The sequence below is a fragment of the Thermobia domestica genome, chromosome 7 (genome assembly GCF_964235325.1).
Source record: "Thermobia domestica chromosome 7, izTheDome1.hap1.1, whole genome shotgun sequence".
Taxonomy (NCBI): Eukaryota; Metazoa; Arthropoda; class Insecta; order Zygentoma; family Lepismatidae; genus Thermobia; species Thermobia domestica.
The window spans coordinates 265,068,730-265,093,855 of record NC_137460.1 but is presented as its reverse complement, the minus strand read 5'-3'; the positions used below and the strand labels follow the sequence as shown (position 1 = coordinate 265,093,855).

General features: G+C 33.8%; 1 protein-coding gene across 2 annotated transcripts in view; it reads right to left on the bottom strand.

Annotated features, from left to right (window-relative positions):
• Nucleotides 1–25,126, bottom strand: part of LOC145690889 (uncharacterized) — a 231,927-nt gene that overhangs the window by 121,503 nt on the left and 85,298 nt on the right. Inside the window, exon 2 of one of the 2 annotated variants that reach the window (XM_081766296.1) lies at nucleotides 6,168–6,331. The exons of the other annotated variant lie outside the window; for it this stretch is intronic. Within the exon in view, the coding sequence (XP_081622422.1) occupies nucleotides 6,328–6,331 (4 nt within the window). The 3' untranslated portion in view covers nucleotides 6,168–6,327. Of the gene's footprint in view, nucleotides 1–6,167; nucleotides 6,332–25,126 lie in introns of those variants that run through there. 2 annotated transcript variants of the gene reach the window in all.

Genomic DNA, 25,126 nt, shown 5'->3' with positions numbered 1-25,126 from the left:
GTATCGTACTGTTATGTTAGCTTTAAATCATTTGTTGAATCCTAAGCTAAACAGACGTGACGTGTAAAAAAAAAAGTCACGGACATAGTTATTTCCTAAATGCTAATATGTATGAAAATGTTGTTTATTAGTATTCATATCTAAAGGAAATGTGAGATAGAAACTCGTTTACATAATTATCGTGTTGTCTTGTTGACGCTTTGCGATAAGTTATCAAGACTAACTGTAAGATCTTAAAACACCAAATGTACGAGCTGAATTGTATAGCATTCATGTATTATTAGGAATGTAAACGATGCTAAGCTCTGATTTAGTCAGAGTGAGAGTAAGTTTTTATGTGTGAGTGGAACACTGTGACACGAGAATTGAATTATGAATGGCAACACCCTCCCCCTCATTTATTTTTAACCTTTGAGTTCATTTTTTCTATGTTGTTTTATATTCCTACCTCACTAGAAGGTCTTGTTGCCATTCCAAAGGGGTGGGATGATAATATAAATGTAAAATGGGGAAGGGAGACTTAAAAGTTTAAGTGGATAGGCGCTCATTAGCGTAAAAGTGTGTCAGACTTACTTCTATCCGGCCTCACTCTTGTTGTAACAGTACAAAAGAGTGGTAATAAACTTATTTCGTGTAGTTATTATGTTCAAATGATGTGTAATCCTTGTATTTGTGAATAACAATTTTGTTTTCGTAACTTCTTTGTCAGAATAGCATGAGAAGTGCAAGTATGCTTTGTTATTTACTCAATTTAAGTATAATGTGTGTAGAATAAGTTTGTTCATTTCCTCTTGTGGAATATTGAAATATATCATTCAAATAATGTTTGTTTTATCTATTTGTTGAAAAGTTGAGTTATTCATGATAATGATTTGTTCATGTTCTATAGTTTTCATATAATATCGTAAAGTAAGTAATGTGAATATTTTACGTCTAAATAATGCCATGATTACGTATAATGTTTGTGTTATTTTTAATAATAAGAGCGCATATAGCAATATTGTAATTCGTATATTAAAGGTATATCATGAGAATTATTCGTATATCGATTGTGAGTCATGCACATATAAGTGTTTAACTTAGTGGCAGTGCCGAATGTAAAAAAAAAAAAAAAGAGAGAGAGAGAGACTTTACAGACTTTACATATAGAAGCCCCATAAAACTTTTATGTAAGTGTATAAATGCCCCACGCGTTTGTCGCTTTTCCACGTTAAATGAAATTTAATTAAACATTTTCATCTGATGAGGTGTAACTCGACGAAAGTTCTTATAAACTTCCTTGTGAACTAGTGCTCGTCTTCACTTTGGAACAGTGGTGATTGTTGAAGTGAAACTACAGTCAAGGTTCTTGAACGTTTACCATTATTCAATGGTGCACGTTCATTCCTTTCGACCGCCAATGTAACTGTACCAAAATTTTGCTTAAAATATTTTTCGTATAAACGCAAATTCTGCGTTGGTGCATTATGTGACGTTCATCTGAATTTGTACACTTTGTGCGGTGTATGCTTCTTGTTGATCGTGCTGGAGCCTGGTGGTGCTAAAAGTCAGATTAGAAGAAAAGGAAAAGGAAAGAATGGAGTTTTTAGTTGGACTTCAATGTGTGTTGGTGTGTGTGGAACATGATTCAGCAATTTTCTTTTGCTGATCATGTTATGATCTTGTTACCAGACGTTATGTAAAAAGGAGTGTTAGTTGTCATATGATTTGGAAAATCTATCGTTATCTTCGAATATGCGTAAAACTCATTAAAAATAGTATTGCAAAACTGAATATTTTGGTGATTTCAAGTAAGTCATTATTAAAGTAAATCGGCCCCAAGTAATATTTTATAACGAAGAGGGGGCGTGATCGAGATTAAGAGTGAAACAAAGGACTTGGCAGGTGGTACTTGAAGGTAATGGACATATAGTCAGCGACTAACACAAAACTTTGTCGAAATAAGTCAATTCTTCAACAGAAATCACAACATAATGCTGTCTCTGCGTTCGCATGGAATGACTGTCTGTTAAATTCTCTGAATCGGAAGAAAGGACTGTTTCTGTGAGCGGGTTCGACGGATATACAGTGTTTCAACTTAAAATGTGATCACACCTACCGACGAGCCATGGCGGACAGAAAATATTGAAGTGAGTAATAAAAGTATACTTACGAATTCATTACGCAAATGGGGCGACTAATGTAAAGAAAAGTTTGTTTATCTCAGGTACGTTTGTTCATTTCCAATAAATGGCACTGTAATATTTAATTGTGTCAGTTTTTTTTCTTTCACAGATTGCATGACGTGGTGAGAACGTAATTGTTAAATAACTTGTGTTCAATTCATGAAAGTAGGTGATGCTCTCGTGTATTTTCGTAATACGCCTTAGGTCTTCGCCCAGGTGATTCCCGTCCGAGTCTGGACCGTACGGTGAGGTGCATCGCGCCTTCCTTGAGCGATTGTCGTGGGGACGAGCTTTCTGAACCCACAAAAAAAATAGTGCAAAGCTATATTATTTGGGGGCAAAGAATAGAGAGTTCTCCGCGGTGGCCGGTTAAGGAGGGTGGGTACCGAACAGCATTATGCTGGACCGTAATAGAATGGCGTTTCCCTCCAGGGACGAGTCAATTAATAATAATTCACGTTTTTGTTAATTGATTCGTAACGGATGTAACATCTGGGAGAGGACCTAGGTGTTGTAATATTTGACAGATTTTATTTCTCATGATATGCTATATGCGCTAACTTGAATATATTATTGGTGTTTTTTGTGTTTGTGAATTTGTAACTTGTAATCATGGCAGAAAGTGAAAACTTAAGTTTGCAAACTTTGCTTGAAGCTATTAATAAAATTAACGCTGCTGTTAACGATACTAAAGAACAAATGCAATCACTTAATGGTAGTGTGAATGATACTAAAGAACAAATACAATCACTTAATGGTAGTGTGAACGATACTAAAGAACAAATGCAATCACTTAATGGTAGTGTAAATGACACTAAGCGACAACTCAATGATGTCATTACCGAGTCGAAAACTGAAACCCAAGCTCAGATAGAAAAGTTCTCTAACGACGTTACAGGTAAATTAGAGAGAGAAAAGTTTGAGATTATATCGGCCAGGAGCCAATGGGAAGGCAACTCTGAAAACAAATCAACAAGTTTACCTAAGAGAGACAAGCGGGGATGGACTCATTGGTTTGGTAAACGGAAAAACAGAATGCCAAGGAAGGAAAGCAGTTTTCATAAGGATGCAACGTCTCAGGATTAAGCGAAGTTGATGGAATCTATTCGGTATAAATCGGGACGACAAACACATGAAGTTACAAGATGTCTGATAGAGAATCAGAAACACAGAAATACCTCTTTACCGGATCAAGCTCAAGTGAACAATGAACTAACGTTTGAAAAAGCTAGAACATGTTCTGTGGATGCGATGTGCTATTCAGATTTTTCGTGTGTACGAGCACAGGCAAAAAAAATCCTTATACTTTTGGAATGGAGTTATAATAAGAGACACCTGAAATCCCCTTTTCATAGGTGGCCAAAATAGAACATAATGCCTACATAACCCTCCCTGTCGCTTTCTCGAGTATGAATGCCAAGTAAACTGACTAAACATTTGTATAGAAAAGGACGCTTTCCAGTCACAACACCTTGTTTAAAATTATACGTTTGTCTGGGCTGCCATGGAGATACTAGGGCATCATCTCTGCCAGTGTCAAACAAACATGCCTGATCACTTAAATCAACATAATTCCTAATATCTTTGGGATCATAGCTGATCACGTCACTTAAGACACTACCAGAAAATGTGGAATCAAATTTGGGACATTTAGAGGAAAATGCACTCACTTTGCTGGCATTTGATAACACCACTTCTCTAATATCACTTAACTCTTCTTTTGCACCAACACTTACTGCAGAAGGCTATTTAGAATAGGTAGTTTTTTAAGAATATATCAATTTTTGTTTGTTTTTCCTTTTCCTGTTCACTGCTGCAGCAGAGAAAAAAAGCTACTATTGTTTGAATTAAATGCACAAATTAAAATAAATTGGAAACACATATCAACAATCGGATTCCACATTGGTAAGAACTCAAGTGAACTAACTTGACTTCTTTTACTTGAAACATTGACAAGCTACTACAAATAGAAATTTATAATGCCTAACTGGCAACAGATGGTGTGTTTTATTAGAATCCTTTCTTTATTAGCCGAAAATAGCATTCCATAGAAAGGAAGTTTGGTAGGCAGTTAATTTACCCAACCTTGAAATATGGATTAGAGAATAGTCATTATTGGTGACAAGTAGCAGGTCATAGCTTTATAGATACGGGTAAGGGGGAGGAAAGAGGGAGGCAATAAATACAGTCTCTTGTATCAACAAAGAAACAATAGAGAGCGAGCCAACACCAAGCCAGCGAACTCATGTCCTCCCTTTCCGTTTTGCGTGCTAGTCCTTGCTTTCCTGGGAAGACACAAAAAACGCCTTTGCTTGATTTATATAGGAAACCGCCCGCTGAATTCAAATATCTATTTTAAGCTGTGCACTTGACCCAATCCAAGTCACGTGTTTTAAAGGATTTCATATAAGCAAAGCAGAGATTGAGGGAGAACGAGAGCAATGCATATTTTTAACAATGAGTGTGTCTCCTCCACCTTCTTAAGAAGTTTTGGTCACTTGGGAACACGGAGTAATGCTACCTTGTTTTGGTGACATTTAACTAGGAAAAGCCAACAAGAGGTCTAGCAGGTCAAAGTAATCTGTTCTTGACTGCCAAAAAAAAATTCAGGATATTGACATAATAAGCTGTACATCTGTGCACCAGGTCGATATATATATAACACAAGTAAAAATGCGTAGATAAGACTTTTTATGTATTTAAACAATATGAAGTCCAGTTTTATAAACATCCTTCTTTCTTTAAAAAATACATACATTTTTATTTGAAACCATTACTTCTTATTTCAGAGATATTAGCCTATACCCTCCCTGCGGACTCCCGTGAGTACGCATAAATGTATATTTACTTAAAATGTGTTCTATGCAAGCAACTATTTGAAAAAAAAATGGTACAGTAAGTCCACACACTTTTACACGGCTAAACAGTTTAAATTTATATATAAGTAGATTTTCTAAACTAGTTCTCTACTACTGATAATTTAAACATATTACATTTTAAAAGGTTATAAACCTCGTCTCAGAAGATACATTTGTGCATACATAGTTATGTTAACAATACAAGATACTAAACTATTTTTGTTATCTAAACTATTTTTATTTAATATCTACATTACTTTAAAAAATGGTTTCTCTTCATCATTTCTAAATTAGTACTTTGCTACTTTTTAGTGTAAATGGAAATGGAACTTGAAATATCATATTTTTAGTTATATAAAGTATTGTCAACGAATTTTATATTTTTTAAATTTGCAAATTATTTAAAACTTAGAAGTAAATCATAATGAATGAAAAGAAAGCATTTAGGCATATGTTTCTTATAATTTGGAAGATAAGGTAAAGAAATGGAAATAAATTCCTTCCCGGGAATGTATATGCCAGGAAAAAAGCCGGGATTTTCCCATTTTTTATTTCCCTTCCCACCGGGAATATTATCACTGCTCTTCACTAGTCACTCACAACATTTCCTACTTTCTTCATTCTATTTGACCAGGTTCAACCCATACGCAGTTTATAAAAGTTTCAGCCCGATCCCGACTTTCGGCAACACCTCGTATATTCATAAATGTGCTACTGTGATTGGCAGAAAGTATTGGCACAATTAACTGTAATGCTTAACTATTAAAATATCACTTTTTTGATCAAAGTAGTATGAATTCACTGACTTCAGACGACACCATCAATATCCTTGCACAAGATTTAGATGTGTGTTACAGCAAATTAAACTAAAACTAGGCATGCACAAGAGTTTTTAAATCGTGCAGAAAATAAGTAAGAAAACACTTTCGTTTACATAAAAATAAGATGATATGCAGTTATCCTCCATTCCTACACAAAATACGGATTCAATATTACGATCACTGCTATCCTCACTGTTAATGGAAGCAGCCAGTGTAACACCATATTCTTGATTTCCTGTCTGATCAGAAATATTCGTAAGAGGTCCTCCCACCTCATTTGAAATGTTTATGTGTAACTGCGGTTTCCCGATCACTTTTGGAACTTTAGACTTACTGAGAGAGAGAGAGAGAGAAAAGTAACACGAAAAAAAATTACACAACACACCACAAGAGAAACTAAAGTGCAGTAATTTAATTGTCTTCTTTCAGCATACCATGTTCGAATCGCTGAGGTGTATGTTTCAACCAGACTTTAAACTGCTACTACCTGAAAGGAAAAGATACAAAGCTTTAACATTGTTTTTTTGTACTTTCTTGATCTTTCAATTTTCAATATATGAATGTTTCTTCCTGAATTACATCACAATGTAATTCTGCACTTCTGTAGCACAGAGTTAAGTTGTTTAAATGGAAAATGTACTTTCGGAAAAGAGTAACAGAGATTATGAATACATAAAATACAAAAACATACTCTTTTTCTTACGATAGCGACAAAATTGATTTCTATAACCATAGCCGCTCGCAGCAGAGGCAGTTGATTTCCCATGGATTTTAGAAATACTTATCAAAATATGTTTGATTTCCTTATTTACACACTACAGTTAGCAAAGTTAGCAGTGTGTATAAATAATTATTGTTTTGCATTAAATATTCTATGGTTCAAAGTGTTTGTACTCGCGACTTTGCTTGTATGTCGGTCCTTTTATCCCCTCCCCCTGTAAAAAATCCTGTGGGAGATACTATATCTACATTTTCCTATAACCCTATGGTCCCAGCGTGCACATTAATGTACACAATTTTATAAATATTTTATAGGGATTTGGGCTACTTTTTTCAAGAAACGCACCCGAGTGCGCACTCGTGTATGTATGGGGGGGAGAAGTAAGAAATACGTTTGTTCTGGCAATATTTGCAGCGGAAGCGATTGTTAATTTGTTTACCATGCAGGACGGAGGAAAAGTAGTGACTCTCAAGGCTCTAAAAGTAAGTATTTTTTAAAATATTTCTTTTTGGTCTGTTGCTTGGAAAATTTCAGGGTGAAGAACTAAAACATGAAAGATCACTCTAATGTAATTACATGTTTAATTACGTTTTATGTTTCTCATCTATTACGTTGCCCTTTTGTGTACATTGGTTCAGTAAACTACATTCATGTATCCACATTCCTTCGTATTTTGAAACACTTTTTTCCTTACCATTTTAACAGTTCGTTTGAAATCTTTTCTGATGTTAATGATTGACAAAGAACTTACAACATATATAGTAAATTCTAATAGTACGATAGAACTATATATATCGAACTGTTGTGCGTAAAGTGTAGTTGTTTGTAGCTTACTTTTTTTATTTCAGGAAAACTAAACCATGGTGAAATTTTGGAATTACTGCACGATTCAGATATTGACGATGTAGATGATGATGCTGACTTTATAACCGATGAAGAATCGAATGTGAGATCTAATAATGATGATGATAATCAACAGGTAGAATATACTGAGGATTCCTAATGAGGAACTTAATGATTCAAGTTCAGCTATGGATTATAATTCCACTCCTAGGAATTATTGGCATAGGTATGTCACCGCTGATTTATTCGAAAGGTTTACAGACGAAACGAATATTAGGTATATGCAAGTTCATGGTAGTAGCCTCGGTACAAACAATGAAGAAATAAGACGACTGTTCTGCGCGCGCATTCTAATGGGTTGTCTTGGCTTATCAAGAATAAAACTGTATTGGAGTAGGGTATACGGTACAAGAATACCTGTAATTGCAGATTCTGTAAGTAAAAATCCTTTTCTTATATTCGTAATTATTTACATCTTGTAAATAACATGGAACACAAGTAGAGGAAAAATTATCGATCTGGCTCATACTAGAAAAATGCAAGTCCCGCCTGATCCGAAGTACTCGAGAGTCCAGTGTGTCACGATACGCCATGACCCACGTACCTTCCAACCATCGAACATAGAACACCCCGAAATTTTTTTCTCTTTTATGACCCCGTTTATTGGTGTATTGGTTCCGTTATATGAGCACTTTTTGAGGGAGTATTCGTTCACTTTTATGAGCACTTTTTCAACCCCAATTTTAACTTAGCAGAAATTACACAGAGACTACGAACATAACAGAGCTAATAAAAGACTATGAACACATTTTCCAACACCTATGTAACATAGCAAAGGATACTAACATAACAGACAATAATGGGGATATCTCTTTTCTAACGTTCTCTTTTATGACCATTTCTTTCAAGCCCTATTTTAACATAACAGAACTTGCTTAATACAATGAACACAAAATTTAATCAGATATTACACAGAGACTACGAACTTATCAATGCTAATAAAAAACTATGAATATATTTTCCAACCCCTATGTAACATAGCAGACATCACATAAGACTACGAGCACGTAGCATAGCTAATAAAAAAGTTTGGCTTATTTTTCCACACCTATTCCATAGCAAAAATTACGTAAGCCAATGAACACAAAGACTAGGAACGCATATTTTAACAGCACTCCTATGTAACCTAGCAAATAAGTAGTAAGTGCCCCACTTGAGGACTACTTTTCCCCCCTGGAGCGTGGCATCCGCCTCGCGCGAAAATTTTGCGCCCCGGGCGCCCGGTGCCCACCTCGAGATTAAGTGGTAAGACGTCGTGTAGTCACGTGATGTTAAAACACGCTTCGTTAGATCGCGTGATGTTAGGTGACTCCTTTTGGGGTTACGTGGTGTTAAGCTCTGCCTTTAAGGGGCTCTGCCTTTAATAGACAAAGAAAACAAATATCTAAAACGAGAGAGAAAAAAAGCAAGAATTAAAATTCAATTCCCAAATCAGAGATTGCTTACATGTTTAACGGTATCAAAATGACTACACGATCAATACTAAAAGAATTATCATATATTACGTAGTTCTGCTGTTAAAAAAATTTATTGTAGTCATACTGGAAATAAAAAACCCGGGATCAACATCAACATGTAACTGACCTAAGTTTCTGTAGTCATTAAAGGAATGAATGAAATTAGTTTCTAACTGTACTGAGAGAATTTTTGTAGTAAGCATTTTTTGTCCTCACACTGAACTTTGCAACGTATAACAACGTGAAACTGAGACAAAATCTCATGCTCTTGCTTTTTCCGCTCTTGCTTAAGCGGTTAGACAAGGAATACTCGAATTCGATTCACGGCTAGAGATCAGAACCCAGTTTAAGCTGTAGATCCACGTCTCGCTGTTAAAAGGCGCGCTGTAGGGAAACAAATTCGTGCGTGTTTTTTGAAAAGCTAAAATTTTGTAATTTTAAAATTACGTTAATGGTAACTTTCAGAAACTGAGCTTCCTCATACCTAAGTGGTGAGCGTTACGCAGCTCTGGCTCGGGTTCAACAACCAGTATGCGATCAGATTCAACATTAAGCTGTGTTCCTAGCCTCACAGCTGAAGGGACGCTAAACCAAAATCAACAAATCATATCATTTGTCCTGCTTACTTCTAATGTGTGGGATTCCTGGTTCGATACCTGGTCAAGTAAGTGAAAGGTATGCCACTAATTCTTCCATTTGCTCTCCCATAGACTAAATATCTCATGCTAAAATAAAACAGTGTGTTAGTGAAAACAATGTTATCCTCGTGCGTAGTACATTTCAAAAGTACTCCATTGATATTAAATAACGTGGTTGTTAAAATTGTCTCACAATAAAATCTTAATGAACGTACCTCAAATTCAAGGAACGCAGTTAAGTCACGCTGACAGAAGAGGTACGCCTGCTCAATTTCAAGATCTTCGTGAAAGTAGGACTTGAAAAATGAAAAATGGACTTTTATTTAGGTCAGAATCGTGTCCAACTATAAAGTGACGCCACTATCAGCCTACCAAAAAACAAGGAAATTAATAAATGACTTCACGGAGAACCAATGATAACACAGCATTCATCATGTATCATAGCCTAAACGTGATGTAAGAAACTGATTGGTTGTAACATTATTCACGTTTCTCCTGACACATAAATACTTACGATATATTTTATTTAATCATCTAGTATCGCATTCTGATCATGACATCATACCGTTGACAAAAAATATGCCTTGGATGATTTATTACGAAATTGAAATTAACACATCTAAAGTGATTCATTTTCGTTTAACTTCATTGTAAAAAGTAACACTCATCGATATGTTACCAAACTGTCTTTGACGTAAATGTAAAGTTGAGTTTTAAAAGCTCTTCGTCGCACTAACAGCTGAGCAAAAATGCTGATGTAGTACTCTTCGTAAAAGCAGATTCTGCAATTTCACAATAACAAACTTCTGTGCGTAACAACAAGCAGAAATGTGTAATGTAACATAACTTGTTTAAATCTGCTCAACTTCTTTTCATACGCGAAACTGCTCGCACCAAAAATTAAAACTTCTCAATGGGGCACGGCGGCTCAGTAATAGAGTACTTATCTCTAAAGTGTGAGGTCTCTGCTTCAATCCACAACCAAGTAAGTTTATGTTGTTTTCTCATTTCACCATTTCTTATTCTTTTCGCTTAGCTTCGATGGGACGTTAAATTCAAAATTTCCTAAACTAGCACCAAAAATCGAACTCGGGACGATTTCAATGTCTATAACGTAGTAATCAACACATGTAAGGTATCCATGTTCACCCCTGAAGCGGAACAAAATGGATCACAAAGTACTTTTAAAATTTAAGGGAATAATTTTACGTAAGCCTCCATATAATTATATAACGTAATAATTCCCCAATATCAATCATTAATACTCATCAAAGGGAACGGACTATCCATACAACCTGTAAGGTAAAAATAAATATAACAATCTTCAAAATTTTATAGCCATGAAAGGAAGCAAAATAAACCCCTCAGTGGACTACCCCAGAAAGGTGGGGCATATGAACACAAAAAGGCATTGGCTAACATCACGTGACTCCATGAAGTGATCCTAAAGGCAATGCTAAGGTGGGCGCAGGGGCGTATCAAAGGGAACAAAAATAAGGTAGGCTATACATACACTGTATAAGGTAAGAAAGGAATAACATTCTTCAAAAATGTACCCATAAAAAGAGAAAATAAACCCATAGGTGGGACTACCCCATAAAGATGGAGCGTAGAACTATGTAAACTAGAGGGGCCGGGGACGCAGAATTTCAGCGGGCGTCACACTATAGGGAACGCAAAAGTTAAAGTCAAACACTGCAAGGTGGTTTATATATACACCGGTATTCCATCAAAACGTAACAATGTACAAAATGTTATGCCGTAAAAGGGACCAAATCAACCTCTCGCTGGAACTACTTCATAAAGGCCTGGCCTAACACCACGTAACCCAAAAAGGCGTTGCCTAAGAGCACGTAACCTAAAGAGGCGTGGTCTAATATCACGTGACCCTACGACGGCATACCACATAATCCCGAGGTGGGCGCCGAGCGACTGGGGCACAAAATTTTGGCGGGCGCGGGACGCCACGCTCCAGGGGGCGCGAAAAATTGTTCTCACGTTTACTACTAAATACTACTAACATAAAAGAGAATAATGGGAAATTGTTCTCGTTCCCTTTTTATCAACCCCTATATAGCATAGCATAGAATACATAACACTGTAAATACAGAGACCGCGAACGCATATTTTAGCAGCAATCCTAGCTAACATAGCAAAGACTATAAACACATCTATGGCATAGTAGATATTACACAAGAAAGAATAGATAACATTAGTCTATGAACACATTTTCCAACCCTATTTAACCTAGCAGAGATTTGACGAGGTATAGTAAACACTTTTTATGACACATTTTTAGGAGAGTACTAGTTCTCTTTTATGACCACTTTTTAACCCCTATTTTATCATAGCAGAAATTACACACTATACGAACACCTATTTTCGCAATCCATTATGCAAAACAATATTGCTTACTTTTGACCACTATTTAATATAGCACAGATTACAACCCCTTCTTAATATAGCAGAAAGTATGAACCAATAGCAGAAGCGCACTACTTCCCTTTTATCAACCCCTATGTAAGATAGCAGAAATTACAAAAACATTCATCAAGTACTACAAGACATAAAAGTACTGAACATCCATGCCAAAGGTAAAATATTTAAACCCGAATAACTCATAAAGGGAGCTACATATTAAGGTGGGGTTTCCACAGTTAACAATAGGTCTTCATCTGCTACATGTTCCGAAAGTACTGACCATCGAGGTCAAAGATCAACTATTTAAACTCGAATAACTCGTAAACGGAGTGACATATTGAGGTGTCGTTTCCAAATTTAGTAACACGTCATCAACTACTACATGTCTCAAAAGTACTGAACATCAACGACAAAGGTTAAATATTTAAACCCGCATTACTCGTCAGCAGAGCCACACATTGAGGTGTCGTTTCCTAGTGATGGGTAAATTCCCGGGAAGATATTTTTTGGGAATATTCCCTGGGAATATTCCCGGGAAGATTCCCAAAATGGGAATTTATCCGGGAATTTATGCACAACCAGAAAGAAAATTGCATTCTATTACTATATTATGATTTCAAAGTTGAATTAATTTTGTATCACAGCATATTATTACTGTTGTTCACAGGGAATTCTTTAAAATCTATATATTCTGAACGGTGCTATGTTACTTTATTCACACTCTTTTATATTTAGAGAGTACGCATAAATGTATATTTATATACAACATATTTTATCAATTAAATATGTGTGAAAAATTATATAGTAACAGTTTAAATTTAAATGTAAGCGGATTTGCTCAACTTGACTCTACTACTGATATTATAAACACATTAAATTTATAAATGTTATAAACCAATTAGATTGAGTTAATGTTAGAAGATACATGTATCACCAATTTATCAACATTTGCGCATATATATTTATGTTGACAAAATTTGCAAGATACTCACTTATCTTTATATTTTAGCACGTAACATTGTCATACACGACCTTTCATTCTACCTATTTCTCGAAATTCCATACGTTAATTCATATGTAAAAGAAGTCCGAGTACCTCTTCAGAAATTCGAGTCAGAGAGAGGAGACAGACCGACGTCTAGCATTGGGGGCCAGCTTCTGTACCTACTTTTCTTGCGATATTCTATTCAGATGCGGTTATTTTATGGTTTCATACGTTAAACTACGTTACCAACTTTAAATTCAGTCAGCATTGCAGAGCGAGCGTTAGCGAATGAAGGTGGGTTAGAGCCCCGCATGGCACGTTGTTTTCTATCTTCGTTACCAACAATTCACTTTCTTTTCTCACATAAACCACTTCCACTGACCTTTCCGTTTTGTATAAATCCCCTACTGCCCTAAAAAAACAAGGTGTTCGATACTTTTTTGACTACTTGAGCATCACTATCAACTCATTTCTTCCGTAAATCATCCTACTTTTTGCTAGTTTTGCCCCCAATACTAAACATTTACTTTATTTTCAGTGCAAATGGAAATGGAACTTAAAAATTATATTATTAGTTATATAATGTACCGTCAAATAATTTAAATTTTTTAAGCTTCAAATTCTTTAAAACCTAGAAGTAAATCCATAATATATTAAAATAAAGTTATTAGTCATATGGTTCTTATAATATGGAAGATAAAGCAAATAAATGGAAATAAATTCCTTCCCGGGAATTTATAGGCCAGGGAAAAAACCCGCGAATATTCCTATTTTTAAATTCCTTCCCACCGGGAATATTCCCACTGCCCATCACTATCGTTTCCACATTTATTAATGGATCATCAACGACTACATGCCCCAAAAGTACTGACCATCGAGATGAAAAATCAAATATTTAAACCCGAATAACTCGTAAACGGAGCAGCGTATTGATTTCCCGTTTCATCATTTAATAACAAGTCATCAACTCTTACATTTCTCAAAAGTACTGACCATCGAGGTCGAAGGTCAAATATTTAAACCCAATTACTCGTAAACGGAGCGACATATTTAGGACCTGTTTCCAAATTTAGTAATGGGTCATCAACTACTACATGTGCCAAAAGTACTGAACATACAGGTCAAATGCGAAATATTTAAACACGAAGAACTTGCAAACGGATACAATATTGAGATGGAGTTTCCACATTTGGCAACAGATCAAGTCCAGCTTTATAAACGTACTGCCCATTGAGGTCAAAGGTCAAATATTTAAACCCTAATACCTTGTAAACGGAGTAACTGTGTATTTTATTATTAAAAATTGAAGGGACAAATTTGACTGACTTATTTAATCTTTTTGCCAATGCGAAATGCCATTTCAATTAGCTGAGTATTTTATACCATTTTGGAATATTTAAACAAACAAAGGAATATATTTGTAGTAAACAAAAGGGCGGAAAAGGGCCATTTTAAGAAGTTCACAATGCAAGTGCTTTTTGTAGCATTCCAATAAACGAAAGAATATGTTTAGGTATTCTACATTTTATACACATTAAAAAAGTTCATTTTAAAAAGCTGAGTGTTTCATACGATTTTGTACTATTTAAACAAACAAAATAAATTTGTACTAACCAGAAAAAGCGGAAAAGAATCCTTTTAACTTTTTCAGAAGTTCTATACCACTTTGTACTATTTAAACAAGCGAAGGTGATAACTTTTCAGTTACTTATTCAATTTTGCAGAAGAAAAGCAAAGAGGGTTCATTTTTAAAAATCTTAGCTTTTTATACCTTTTTGTGCCATTTAAAGAAATGTATATATAAATTCGGGTGTCCTATTTCCTTTTGTACTAACGAGAAAAAAGCAAAGAAGGACCGTTTAAATTGGTTTCGAATTTTATACCTTTTGTAATATTTAAACAAACAGAGGGTTAAATTTCTGTGACCTATTTAATTTTGTACCAAACAGAAAAAGAAATACCATTTATTAATTAATAATTTTCGTACTTCACAAATAAACAAAGGAATAAATTTCTAGTAACCAGGAAAAGCGAAGAAAGATCATTTTAAGTAGCTCAGCATGTCATACCTTTTTGTGTTATTAAAAAACCGAAGCAAAAAATTTGAGAGGGTTATTTACTTTTGTGTCAACGAGGAAAAAGGCGAAGGATCATTTTAACTAGCTCAGTATTTTATACCTGTTAGACTACTGAAACAAACGAAGGGATAAATTTGTACGAACCAGGAGAAAAAACGACGAAATGTAATTTTATATAACTGAGAATTTTATATATTTGTACTACGCAAATAAAGGATAGAATAAAATTGAGTGGTCTATTCTGTGACCAATCGTAGGAAAAACAAAGAAGGTCCATTTTAAATAGCTCAGTATCTTCGTTCCTTTTGTACTACTAAAATAAAACGAGTGAATAAATTTGGATGTTCCACTTTTTGCACCACCCAGAAAAAACGAAGGCCCATTTTAACTTGCTATGCATTTTCTACCATTTTGTACTACTCAAATAAACAAAGGAATAGCTTTGAGTGACCTATTCATTTTTGTACCAACCAGAAATGTAAATTTAACTAGCTGAGTATGTTATATCCTTTTGTACTACTCAAATAAACGGAAAAATAAATTTGAATGACCTATTCAAATTTGTACCAACAAGAAAGCCATTTTCACTAGCTGAGAATTTCTATACCTTTTTGTTCTATTCAAATAAACGAAGGTGTAAATGTGTACTACTCAGAAAGAGCGAAGAAGTTTCATTTTTAAAAAACTCCGAATTTTATATCATTCTGTAATACTCAAATAAACGAAGGAATAAATTTGTGTGACGTATTCAGTTTTATAGAAACCAGAAAAAGGGAAAAATTAATATTTTGTACTACTCAAAGAAACGAAGGAATCAATTTGGTAGGCCCATTTAGTTCAGTACCAACCATTAAAAAGCAAATTTAACTAACTCAGCACTTTATAGCTTTATGTGCCATTCAAATAATCAAGGGAATAAAATTGAGAGGTCTATTTTATTTTTGTACCAACCAGAAGAAAAGCGAAGAAGGTCCATTTTAGCTAGCTCAACATTTTACACCTTTCTGGGTGGATTCAAATAAACAAAGAACATATTTGAGTGGTCTATTTTTTGTGGTGCTACATATTGTAATATCTTGTATATTATTTTGTCACCCAGAAAAGGGCTACTTTAAACTAGCATTGCCATAAAATTTCAGTTGCGCTCCCTTCACGTACAAAAGTGCACAATGTAAGAAGCTTTTGCCTTATGAAATTGCACTAAAAGATAATGTTAATAGCCGTTTGCCTTCCACACTAGTAAGGTGTCATGTGTTATATTTAAAAAAATACTTGCGTTCAATAAACTCTACCATATGACCCTTACTATACTATCAATATAAATAATAGGTAACTCATCCGTAACGTCCCTTTTGTATTTAAGGTCCATTAATATTAAGAAGCGTAAATATCTGCAGCAACAGATAGAATAATAATTTAGGAGTTGAATAAACTGTTAGAAGCTAATAATTCAGCACGTTTTATGGATGGTGTGCAACATGGAACTTTGAAAACTATTCTTTTCCTTTGTTAGCTGATTTTTACTTTGATATGATCTTTTCTTCGTCTGGTTTTCCTTCTGCCTTTTCCTCTAAATCACTGTGATCCAAAATGGCCAAGCATGCTGTTTCTTCTTTTTCTTTGTACGTCTTCATCTCTTAACAACGGTAATTACTATGGTGTCTGTTGTACAAAATTAAGTTAAAATTGAATCTAAGACGCTACTCTCTTCTAATTGAATATTTTTCGTTTATATCCAACGACGTTGGATAAATCTCACATTCAAAAATTTAGCTAGTGACAAGGAAACTACGGACTTTAGCGTCTCCCTTAGTATTTTTTCAATCTATACTAAATGTAAGACGTAATTCGCTAAACTCACATCCATTAAGTTCATAAGTATGAGCCTTACTTAGTGATGGGAGAGGCAATTAAATTTTATTTAGCAATGCTACTATAAAGTAGCCCCTTTTACTGGGTGACACAACAATATACAAAATAGTACAAAATCTAGCAGCACAAAAAATAGTCCACTCAAATCTGTTCCTTCGTTTAGTTGAATGTCCCATAAATGATAATACTTGAAATGATATAATTTGAAATTTTCCTATCTCTATTAGCTGAGGGAAAGATATTATTTATTATTATATTACACAATATAAAAGATATAAATATGTCCGTAAATAACCGCAATGAAATGTAATCGTTTCTTCTATATTTTACATATTCTAAATTTTTACCTCGTTTTACGCCGCTCTGAGAAATTAAGGTGGAAGTGTTTCACTTCAAATCACATTACCAGTACTCGAAAAGTGAAATAAATAGCTTTATTCTTACATTCCAAAAAAGTGCAAGAATTCCCTAGTCCTGATATCCAATCCTATTATTTGTAAGATTGGATATTTTGAATTTGAGTCTATTCCTCGCAAACGTTCTGCGTCTAACCATAAGTTGTTCAATTTTAAATCACGCCGTTTTTAAAGTCAAGTAAAATGACTTAATATTTTATCGAATCTTACAGCAAGAATTGACGTAGATATGGGTCAGAAACTATTTCTTACTTTTTTATTGTTTGAAACGTGTTCGCAAACTGTGGGGATTGCTAAGACCACTATCAATTTTAAGGGGTGAATGTTTCCAAGATTATTATATATTTCTTATACACGAGTTGAAGAAATTACACTCTGTATTGACTTCGATTCCTCAAAAGAGTATGATTATCAATGCATACTTTGCAGTTATAACTCTTAAAAGCTATGTTCAAAGGTTATTTACAATAAGAACGACTTGGAACAAGTTCTAGTAAAAATCGTTATTGTAAGACCACCCAAACTTCGTGTGTCAGCCGAAATAGCAATTGTTTCCGGAAAAAATGCGTATAAAATATTCTAAATTTACAAAACCTGATGAGAATAAATAAGGACTAAGAATAAAATCGTTTGGAACCCATTCCTAACATTAAAAGTTTTGTTGGTAAACAGAATTATAGCTATTATTGTTTGGAAGCGTATAATGGTTTGTCATATAAACACAAGTGTGAAATAAACTACACATGTTTTGTACGAATACAAAACCCCACTACAAATTAATAGGCTTATGTACATCGCCTATGACGTAGAAACTATGCTAAAGGCACCGAATGCGCGCGGTGAGAGGGAACACGAAGTAGTGTTGGTCTCTTGCAAGCATGTCTGTCACGCATCTATAAGTGAAGGTATCGATGAGCGCTGTAAAACGTGGTGACAGCAATAACAATCTTATTAATTTATGACGGATCTTATTAATCATGTTTTAGTAGAGCGTTCCGTTTTTAAGCTTATAGTATGCATAGCTCACAACTCTAGTCACTACGATGATCTCTTCAACCTTATAAATGTAATAGAAGAGCAGCATATTATTCCTAATGTTCTTATTCAGGGTCAGAAATTTTTTTAATATTAATATTGGAAATCGTATATTTTAGAGATTCTTTCCTTTTCCCCGGTTGCAAACTATCCAATGTACCCAAGAATTTAGACTTTAATGAAAATTTAAAGAAGGGAGATTTTCCATATTTATTTAACACAGAAGAATATCAAAATTATGTTGGTCCTTATCCCCCACTTGAATTCTATGACCACGGGGGCGAAGCACTGAAAGAAAGCGAGAGTTAGAAGGCTGGCACAAACAACGTGCGCTAAGTGGCGAAGAGTTTAACCTTGAAAAGGAAATTCTCTCTTATCGTGAGAATGACTTTAGAATTCTAACAGAAACGATCACCAAATTTAGCGATATTATTGAGGAGAAAACGAATGGTTTGCAATGTTTTATTTCGTCCTCCACCATTGCAAGTATCCTAATTTGTACTTACGTTAAAATACTATCAATGTAGACGTAATTCCAGCATTTGGTTTCCATCATACGATCTAGTACTAAAGCTATGCAATGGCTTATGCATATGGAAGAACCATTAGGGATAGAAATCCAACGTGCTAGGAGAGGTGGGGAAAAGCGTATTGGTAGGTAAACAGTTGATGGATGGCACGAAAGACTCAAGGCTGCCTTTGACTTCATCGGATTTTGTTGGCACAGTTGCCGGCGCTGTTACCATTTTAACTTACGTGAATTCCTTGTTTCAAATGAAGCAGGAAACCACTGGTTTTCCTACTTATTGCAAAAGCGAAGAAGGCAAGCAAAAACTATATTGTGGAATATTATGCCCGTGAAGGCATACAGATGAATTATGATAATATTAGGAAAACCTGGGATTGAGGCAATGTGCAAAACTTTGCCTCAACTCATTATATGGTAAATGGAAGCAGCGCACTCATATGTCACATAGTGTAATCGTTAGTGATGAAATCACGTTTCTTAGGCTTTTAAAAACGGCACGATATGAAATTCAAAGTGTGGTCCCAATTAATGATGATCATTTTATTGTCACTTACAGAAACATTGAAACTGAAAACGTGCCTTTAGAGTTTCCCAATGTAATTCTGTCTGGGTTACTTCGTGGGCTAGACTAGAAATGTATAAACTACTGACGGCTGTAAGACCAGACAGACCAATTTTCTTTGACACCCACAGTATCATGTATATACAGAAAAAAGATGAACTTTTGTTGCCGCTTGCAAACTGTTTGGGTGATTTAACAGATAAAATTCCAGAAGGTTGGGAGTTTACAGCTTTTTTGAGTTTAGGCGCCAAAAATTACAGTTATAGGCTAATTAATGCCCAAAGGAATGTTCGGTAAATACTCAAAATTAGGGGGCTAACACTAAAGGATAGGGCCTCTCAGAAAATTAATTTTGAGAGTTTCTATAAATTACTGTTTGGACAATTAGAGTCCACAGTAATAGAAAACCCAAATAGTATCGCGCGTAGACCAGGGTTCGGTATCTTTAGCTATACACATACAAAGACACACCGTGAGGTCAAAAAAGACGTAAAAGTATTGACGAACGTGACGTGACTGATGACGAACTCATACGAAAACGTGCAAGTGTGCCTTACTTACGTAGGACAACGAACAAGTGAATGTGAGCTGTATGAATGTCTCTTGTCTAAGCATTTTTTTCTTGTGGATTCTTATAAGAACACTTATGGTGTGAAAATATTAAAATTTAATTTATTTTTAATTTATTTCTCTTATTAACTAGTTTGTTTCTTATAGAAACTCCGAGCAATCTTCGATTGTGAAAATATTAAAATTCTTGTAGAAGCTTATATTATTTATTGAATCGGTTTCTCAGAAAGATCGAAAGTTTTAATATTCTTATATTTCCAGTGAATTTTAATCGTTACGTTTCTTAGAGAAGCTCTGAACAAACTATGATTGTGAAAATATTTAAAATTATTATAGAAACTCATAAAAACACTTATAGTGTGAACGTACTAAAATTCCTATGGAAGCTCGGTGTTAATTATTTATTGGATCATTTTCTTAGAATTTTCTGTTAGACTTTATTCATCACAAGCTCGGTGTTAAATGTATGAGTGTGTGTATATAAAGCAAAAGCTCTATTGTATGCATTCACCTGATTCCAAGATGTTAAAAATTTCAACATCCCCCTACCATTTTTAATCGCAGGCCCCTCAAGAACAGGGAAGACATGTTTTGTAAATCGATTACTTAATGGACGTGATCAAACATTTAGTATAAAATGTAATGATAAGGTATGATTTTATGGTGCAATAATACGAAACGTAGGTGCATATGGAAAAGTACGTTCTGTGAAGGGAATGCCCGACATGGATAATTTTGAAATGAAAGAAAATTCATTATTAATTCACGATGATTTAATGTCAGAAACTAATGGTAATGTTGCTTATATATTTACAAAGTATGAATATCATAAAAAGTTGACTGTAATATTTATTATTCAAAATTTATTTCCAAAAGAAAAACACGCACGTGATATTAGTTTAAATTCACATTATAATATAGTATTTAAAATCCTCGTGATAAATTACAAGTACAATATTTAGCTAGGCAAATAATGCCCCGATATAGTAAGGGAATCTGAATGTGTTCGAACGAGTAACACGTGAGCCTCACGTTTATTTATTATTTGACTTAACACAAAAGCAAACGATGCATTGCGAATACGTACAAATATTTTTCCTAATGAATCATGCATGTGTACGTATCGTAAAAGACATGCGTACAGAAGCTTTTGTTTAGTTTGAGTGAAGAAGATGTTGGAGGTGAAACAACTAGAACAACTCCGTGCTCCGTGCAAATGCAAGAGTGCAAAACGAAAGCAAACTTATAAAGATGCTTCAGAGGATTTAATAAGAAAAATTTCTCAAGTAGCTGAAGACACAATAAAAGGAAACATGAATTTAAATTCTCGTCAGAAGGAACGTTTACATAGACAAAGAAGATCTTACATGCTTTAGACTTAAGATCTTACGGTATTAGAAAAGAAAAAGAAGTTGTTAGTACGAAAAGGTGGCTTGCTTCTTCCATTAATCTGGGGACAAATTCTTGCAGCAGTAGGAGGTAGTATTTTTAGTCCATAACAATATCAGAAATACGTAAAATGATTTTAGTTCCTGAAAATGCTATACATGAGTTTTGATCCAATCTTAAATCTATAGATTCACATCAATCACGTTTAGATGAAGAAATGAATAATTTTAAACATCATGGTCTTAGTGTACAACAAGAGTGGAAATTATATCAACAAGCTTTGCATCGTTATTTACAGCATACTTCATCTTCACATAAACCTATTTCATTACCAGTTGTTCAGAAGGAAGAAGAAGAAGAAAAAGAAAAAAAAACTTTTCAACATAATAACTATACTTCTATATTACCATTTTTATCAAACATTTTAAAACCAGTACCGAAAACATTACGTAGGAAAACAGATCTATTATTAAAACAGTTGACAAGTTCAGATAAACCAAGTGAACTTTGTGGTGGACAAACACCGTGTGCGTTGGTTTCCTCGCGGTTCTCCCGTTTCCTCTCACTTTCTTCATTCCACCATTTTTATTACTCATCATCACCGTTTCCTTTAGCCTCACCGGCATAACTGTGGGACGTAAAAACTCAGGGATTTCATTTCATTTTTTTAATTCAAGTTAAGAAAAAATTCAGTCTGATAAATCTGGTATAGTACGTATCCAAGGAAAAATACTACCCGGTTTAAATATTATAGACTTAGAAATTATGTTACTCGTACAAGAAAATATTCAAGAAATCCTATAGGTATTCACGAATTTAAAAATTTATTAGATCTTAATTTTCCTAACGAATTTATTGGCACACCTATTAGCACACCATCATCAAAAGTGGATATTAGTAGTAGTGGTAGTATTAATAGACAACGCAATCGTAAAGTAAGAAAATCGTCTAGTCCTGCAGCAGTAGCTAATTTATTAAAACATTGAAAAGAATATTGTTTGTAAAAATAACAAAATTATCAAAAATATATTATGGTTATTCACATCCTGATACTTTATTAAGTATACAGATATTACAACGCAAAAGAAAATTGTCTAAAAAGAAAATTAAGAAATGGTTAGCTACTCAGCATTCTTATACATTAAATGCCCCAGCTCGTAAAGTTTTTGAACCTAAAATGTATTACATTAGTGAATCATATGAAACATTACAAATGGATTTAGCAGACATGCAAAACATTGCAAATTATAATAATAATTATAAATATATATTATGTTGTATTCATATTTTTTCATATTGTGTTCCCTTTAAAACAACGAAAGGTCCTGAAATGGCAAAAGCGATAACAAAAAATGTTTAAAACTTCAAGTTGCCCATGTTTAAGGTACACACAGATTTCGGTGGTGAATTTTATAATGGCCATGTAAAATAATTGTTTAAAAATATGAAATTAATCATTATAGTGTTCATTCCGTAGTTAAATGTGCTTTAGCAGAACGATTTATTAGAACATTAAAAGAAAAATTATCGTTACTTTACTGCAAAGAATACTTATAGATATATTAACGTATTAGATCAAATTGTAAATGATTGTAATAATTTATATCATACAAGTATTAAAATGGTACCAGAACAAGTAAGTGATCCTAACGTTAATCAGACATGGGAGACATTATACGGAAATACAGTAAATAAAAAGAATATAACTTGTAAATTTAGACCGGGTGATAATGTCTGTGTTACTAACTATAGACATGTATTAGAAAAAATATATTTACCTAAATGATCACAAGAAATATATATTGTTGATAAATGTATTAAATCATATCCAGTCACTTATAAATTAAAAGATTGTAATGGCCAAGAACTTATAGCAATTTACGCACAAGAATTTAAAAAGTAATTATAAATTCAGAGAAAACTTATCTAATTGAAAAAGTAATAAAACAAAAATGCTTGGATCTGTGTAGAATGGTTGGGATATCCATCAAATATGAATTCGTGGATTATATCACATTCTATTCATTCTGCAAGATGAATTCAAATTTATACACGACTTTTACGTTACTCTTCCTTCAAATGCAAGTAGTAAACTTTTCCATAATAACACTAAACCTTCATTTCGACTTAGATTAGCATAACCTATTGATTTTAGTGATGAGGGACGGGGTGTTGCATTAACAGAAATTAATATTCTGTGGATTTTTTATGTTGGTGAAAATGAAGAAATTAGTTGAACGTCAGTATGTTCGAATAACACCAGAATATTCTTCTTCTATTGAATCTATTCTTCAGTTAATTCCTGAAAATGTTCGTATACTACAATATTTAAAAAAATAAAAATAAATTGTTATTGAATAGTCTTTAAAATTGGAGGATCAATGTATTTTGTATTACACCGGGATTACAGCATGTTAGGGATTTATTAACGAAAATACACTTGATATTAAAAATGTTGTATTCACAAAAGTTAGAAATGTTGATTTAATATTAACACGTGGAAAATTTCCATGTAATTTAGATTACAATATTCCCAATACAATTAATGTATGCTTTGATATTGTAAAACAACAAAAATATAGGCCCGATAGTTCGAAAATTTAGTGTATGTAATATACAACACGATCATGTAGTTTTTTTTTTTGTTTCACACACCGCATTATGTTAAAGTTGGAACCAATATTTCGGTACAATAGAAGTAAACTTAAAAGATGAATATAATTTAAAATTACCATTTCCTTTTGGGACTTCAATTTTGACGCTTCACTTTAAACTAAAATGATTTCTGAAAGTATTTATGATTGTTTTTACATTACATTAGTTTCAAACGGTAGTAAAAATGTGTATTCAACAAATAGTACAAAACATTTTACTATTCAATTAAAAATTATATACGATTATCAGAATCCGATTTATATGTGAGGTAGAATCAGTTACATTGTCAGCTCTATTAGCTTTACAATTAGGTTTTTCTAAAAATTCAGACCTTGTAAAGAAACGTCGTGGATTCAAAAAAGCACACATAGATATCGGATATCCCTATAAATTTTTTATACAGATGTTATACAATATCAATTTTTAGGTGATACAAAAACACATTTATTACGTATAGCAACAATCTCTGATAATAAGTACGAAAAACTACGATCACCTTTGAAGATATTCACTATATGCCAATTGTAAAATTTCGTTTTAACACAATTGGAATACCAAAAAAATATCACGCAGGGCGAAATTTGCAATTTCCATCTGGGGCACTGACCGTAGCACTACATTTTAAACGCTTTCCTGCATCTGCTAAATAATAATAATAAAGATGTGATGAATACATGATTCTTATTACCGAGGTCATGGAATACCATGGACATGGTATAGGAAATTTCTTTAAAGGATTATTTCGTTTTGTTTTACCATCTCTTATACAATGAGGAAAGCTGTAGTACGTCAGGCATTACAAACTGGTATACGTGTTGCGCGTGATGTATTGGAAAATCGTCCGTTTAAAGAATCTGTTCGTACACGTGTAAAATAAGCTCTCGACAGTTTAAACACAAAAGCCATTAATAAAGTTGCACAGTTTTTAGCTGGTAGCCGTAAGAGACGGTCACGCAAAAGGAAGGCTTCGGCTATTGTAAAGTTTGGACCACCAACAAAACATAAACGTATAAACGATATATTCTTATAGTGTCGCTCCTAAATTCAGATA